Here is a 4,445-nt window from a genome sequence, read left to right on the forward strand (position 1 = left end):
ATCCGCGATGTCGGTTGCCGGCGATAGAGAGCGATGCGTGCGAGGGAGGTGGCTAGACTAGGGTCGACGTTGACAGACGGTGAGGGTGTCTCTGACGTCAATAAAGTGAGATGATTATTGATGAATGTAGGGATAGTCAGTGGAGGAAGAAAATGGAATTGAAGTAAAATGAGTTGGTAAATTAGAATTTGGGATGATTATTTTTTTAAAATAACTGAATGGGTTTTTAGAGTTAGATAATTTGTAAAGTGTTTTTATTTTTTATTTATGTTAGACTAAGGGGCAGTTTGGCTGAACTTCTTAAATAAGTTCTTTTGAAAAAGGAGCTTAAAATATAAGGACTTTTATTAATATTAACTTTTAAATAAGTTATTTTGAGTTTAGAAATTTATTATAAAAGTTCTTATTTTAAAGTTGTGCATTAAATAGGAGTGATAAAATAGCTTTTGAAAATGGGAGAAGTCACATTTTTTAACTTTTTCAAAAACTTTTAAATAACTTTTTGAAAAGTTAAAAGTTTATCTAAAAGATTGTACCAAACATATTAACGTAACTTTCTATAAGTCAAAAGTTGAAAAAAGTAATTTTTTGGTGTTTCCAAACGACCCTAAATATGTAGTCTATTGTTCATATTTTTTAAATTCTTCATTATTTCTTATCTTTTCTAACAGAATTAATTTTTTATATCTTGTTTTCAGCTTATTTTATCATATCCTCCCACATAGATACTAATGTAGTACTTTACCCAAAAAGGATCGAAAGAACACTGCGGTGAGCTGAACTCGATTAGAATTTGGACCAAACTGGGGAAAGCAATTTAGTCAAAGAGCAGAGAGTGAGGTGATCAGATTGCGTGGATCCGATGATGGACTCCAATACCAGAAGCATCCCACGCCTCCCAATCCTCCTCCTTCTTCTTCTACTCTCCATAGCAATCACCACTCAATCATCATCGTCATCAGAATCAGAAAGCATCATATCGCGCTTCCAGCAATACCTCCGAATCAACACGGCCCACCCCATCCCTAACTACCACGAAGCAGCCAACTTCTTGAAATCGCAGGCCGACTCCCTTTCCCTCCAATCCCAAACCATCGAGTTAGTCAACGCCAAGCCCATCGTCCTTATCAAGTGGCCCGGCTCCCAGCCCGACCTCCCCTCCATCCTTCTCTACTCCCACACCGATGTCGTCCCCGCCGAGCATGACAAGTGGGCCCACCATCCCTTCGGGGCCCACATCGAGCCCGATAACGGCCGCATCTACGCCAGAGGCTCCCAGGACATGAAGTGCGTCGGTATGCAATACCTCGAAGCCGTCCGCCGCCTCAAGAACTCAGGCTTCCAACCCCTTCGCTCCGTTTACCTCGCTTTCGCCCCCGACGAGGAGATTGGCGGCCACGACGGCGCCGAGAAGTTCTCCCAGTCCGAGATTTTCGACCAGCTCAACGTTGGCGTCGTGCTTGATGAAGGTAATTCAATTCAATTCAATTCAATTTAAATTTGTGGCATCAGAACTCGTAATTGTTTGATAGATTAGGCGACACGGGTTAGGGTAGTATGCATGAGGTTCTAGCCTTCCAGGTTCACTTCAAACTTCATATTCCTATTGTAATCAAAAGAATTCGACTCAAATTCGTTGTGAAAGGACTAGTAATTGATTGATAGATACGTACATACATGTAATGTGGTGTTGGGCGGCAGGGTTGGCGTCGCCGGATGAGAAGTACAGGGCGTTTTATGCTGAGAGGTGCCCGTGGTGGTTGATAATTAAGGCTGTTGGGGCGCCCGGACATGGAGCCAAGCTCTATGACAACTCTGCTATGGAGAATCTCTTGAAGAGTATTGAGAACATCAGAAGGTTCCGAGCCTCGCAGTTCGACCTGGTCAAGGCTGGATTGAAGGCCGAAGGGGATGTTGTTTCTGTTAATATGGTCTTTCTTAAAGCTGGAACTCCTTCCCCGACGGTAAGTCGAGTGATGCGTCATACTTGTATGGATGTAGTGAATTTTACTTCTCTTTTCTTACCACTGCTGACTTTGGTAAAAGGAATTGTTATTTGGTGTTTTTGAAGATCTAATCTGATGTATCATTGTATTGTATCTGCCATGTGGTGTCATACAGGGATTTGTCATGAATCTGCAGCCATCCGAAGCAGAGGCTGGATTTGATATTAGGGTGCCACCAACTGCTGATCCAGAATCACTGGAGAGACGTATTGCTGAAGAATGGGCACCTGCATCGCGAAACATGTCATTCAGTGTAATTTGCTATTTGTCCGCTCTTTGCTTTATATTAACTGCCACATGAATACACTTGCTACTTTCATGGTTCATGGTTAGATCCAGAAAAAAGAAATTAGTCAAATAAAATTGATGCTGAAATTACCATCTTTGAAAGAGCCTTAAAATGTGGAGGAGTTCATTATAAACTAGACGTTTTATAGAAATGTCGATTATTCTGAAATATATAGGTAATACAACTTAAAAAGCCTCCTAAAGACGAGAAACAAAATAACCAAACTTTTTTTACTTTATTTTACATAATATATAAACGTTATTGCAGAGCATTCACCTATTGGCTTCCAGTTTTGAATGGTTATATAATAGTTGGTAATTAACAACCGTATTCTTGGTTTTTGTTAATTGAAGTATGCTGTGCAAGTCGTGTTATGTGTTAGGAAGCTCGCTTCTGTGACAGTTGATTCAATTTTATTTTTCTCACCAAATTCAGATTGCTTCAAGCTTCTGCCTTCTGCAGCTGCTTTCCTTATTTGATTTGTGTATGTATGTGTGTACGGGAGGGTGCCTTTACATCATATATGCTTCAGTTGGCTATTTGTTGACATTGCTTGTGATTACTGTGGTCAGCTTTTTGCTTATGTTCTATAACAAATAGGAAAAAATTATAGACTAAAATGAAATATGTCAATATTAATAAATCTATGATTGTTTTGTGACCTTTAACTGTTCCAAACTAAATGGAAGAGCCGAAGGTTTCCAGGTATGTTGTTAGAATGATAAAGGGAGAAAAACAGAAAGCTGCATGTTAAATTTTATTTTATTTTATTATTATTATTATTTTTGTGTCAACCTGTAAGTTAAATTTTAAAACTACTTATCAGCCTCCCCTTTTTAAAGGTCATGATATGTATGAGAATTATTGGAATGGACTTTAAAGGGATAGTTGCAAACTGTCACTCTGCTTTGATTAGCAATGGCCATATGTGTGAAAACCTGATCGATTGTTTACATGCCATTTGAGTTTTGAGAATATGTTAATTAATATCTTGTAGCTTGGACAGTTCAAACAGAAGGTATCTGTGCATGATAAGTTTGGAAAACCAGTTCTCACAAAAACTGACAATTCCAATCCATGGTGGACTCTGTTAGAGAATGCCATCGAAAAGGCTGGGGGAAAACTTGGTAAGCCAGAGGTCTTTCCTGCCTCCACCGATGCGCGCTACTTCCGTGACCGTGGATTGCCGGCAATTGGGTTCTCACCTATGGCAAACACCCCTATTCTACTCCATGATCACAATGAGGTGATTCCTTTAGGTTTGATCATTTTGCTATTATTATGCTTATCCGCACAAGTGATACCATCATATGTATATATATATATAGAATAATTTATCTCCCCTTATTTAAATCCGAGGCTTGCTTTAAGCCCTTATAAGGGTTTTTTGAAGATGCATAAGGGTTTTTATGAAGATGAGATGATTAGCCCTATAATAATAAAACAGTGGTGACTTATAGAGTGTGTTTGCTGGTTTTAGTTATATATATACATAGATGTCGATCAATATATGACAACCTTATATATATAGGTGTTCTGAGATTTGTTTTGCCTTTTGTTGAATCCTAAGTAATTTCATTCTTATGAAGTCCTCACTCTGTATTGTAACTACAATGTTTTGTTGTTTATCTGAGTTGAGCATTATTTTTGCTTTTTGCAGTTTTTAAGCAAAGATGAATACTTGAAAGGAATAGAGATCTATGAGTTGATAATAAAGGCGTATGCATCCTTCGAAGGTAATGGAAGTGATGGAGGTTCCAGAGATGAGTTATGAGCAACTCATGTCATGTGGCACTTTCCACTCTCCACGACCACTGTCTTTCTGCCTTCTCTGTCGTGTAATATTAAGTTTATTGAGTAATATCGGTCTGAGATAATGACATGATAGCCAAATGACTCTGCTAATATTTTCAATGATTTGCCCCAAGCATCCTTGGACCTTGGAGAAGACTGTTCCATACAGTTACATGTTCTGAGGCTTTCCAGCTCAAGTGTTACTTTGTGCTCAAAACTCAAAAGGGCGTTTTCAACTCTGATATTTATCATCACAAGGGCTATTGTCTAGATATAGTATATGCTCAAAATGTTATTTCAGCGTTCTGTCTCTTTATTGGGTTCCCTGTGATTATATTTTCGGTTTATGCATCTGC

General features: G+C 38.7%; 1 protein-coding gene across 2 annotated transcripts; it reads left to right on the plus strand.

Annotated features, from left to right (window-relative positions):
* LOC107639661 (aminoacylase-1) lies at window positions 726-4,437 on the plus strand. 2 transcript variants are annotated; one of them, XM_016343211.2, is made up of 5 exons: window positions 726-1,469; window positions 1,702-1,964; window positions 2,122-2,259; window positions 3,293-3,541; window positions 3,956-4,437. In XM_016343211.2, the coding sequence occupies exons 1-5, from the start codon at window positions 863-865 to the stop codon at window positions 4,067-4,069; spliced, it is 1,371 nt and encodes a 456-aa protein (XP_016198697.1). In that variant the 5' UTR covers window positions 726-862; the 3' UTR covers window positions 4,070-4,437. The 2 variants fall into 2 exon arrangements, with proteins under 2 accessions (XP_016198697.1, XP_016198698.1); XM_016343212.2 differs by having other exon boundaries at window positions 728-1,469; window positions 3,302-3,541.

This window comes from Arachis ipaensis, chromosome B04, assembly GCF_000816755.2.
Source record: "Arachis ipaensis cultivar K30076 chromosome B04, Araip1.1, whole genome shotgun sequence".
NCBI classification, from domain to species: domain Eukaryota; kingdom Viridiplantae; phylum Streptophyta; class Magnoliopsida; order Fabales; family Fabaceae; genus Arachis; species Arachis ipaensis.

Coding starts and splice junctions, on each gene's coding strand:
- LOC107639661 (XM_016343211.2), top strand. CDS start 863: ATGATGGACTCCAATACCAGAAGCATCCCACGCCTCCCAATCCTCCTC. Junction 1,965..2,121: donor CTGGAACTCCTTCCCCGACG/GTAAGTCGAGTG, acceptor GGTGTCATACAG/GGATTTGTCATGAATCTGCA. Junction 2,260..3,292: donor CGCGAAACATGTCATTCAGT/GTAATTTGCTAT, acceptor AATATCTTGTAG/CTTGGACAGTTCAAACAGAA.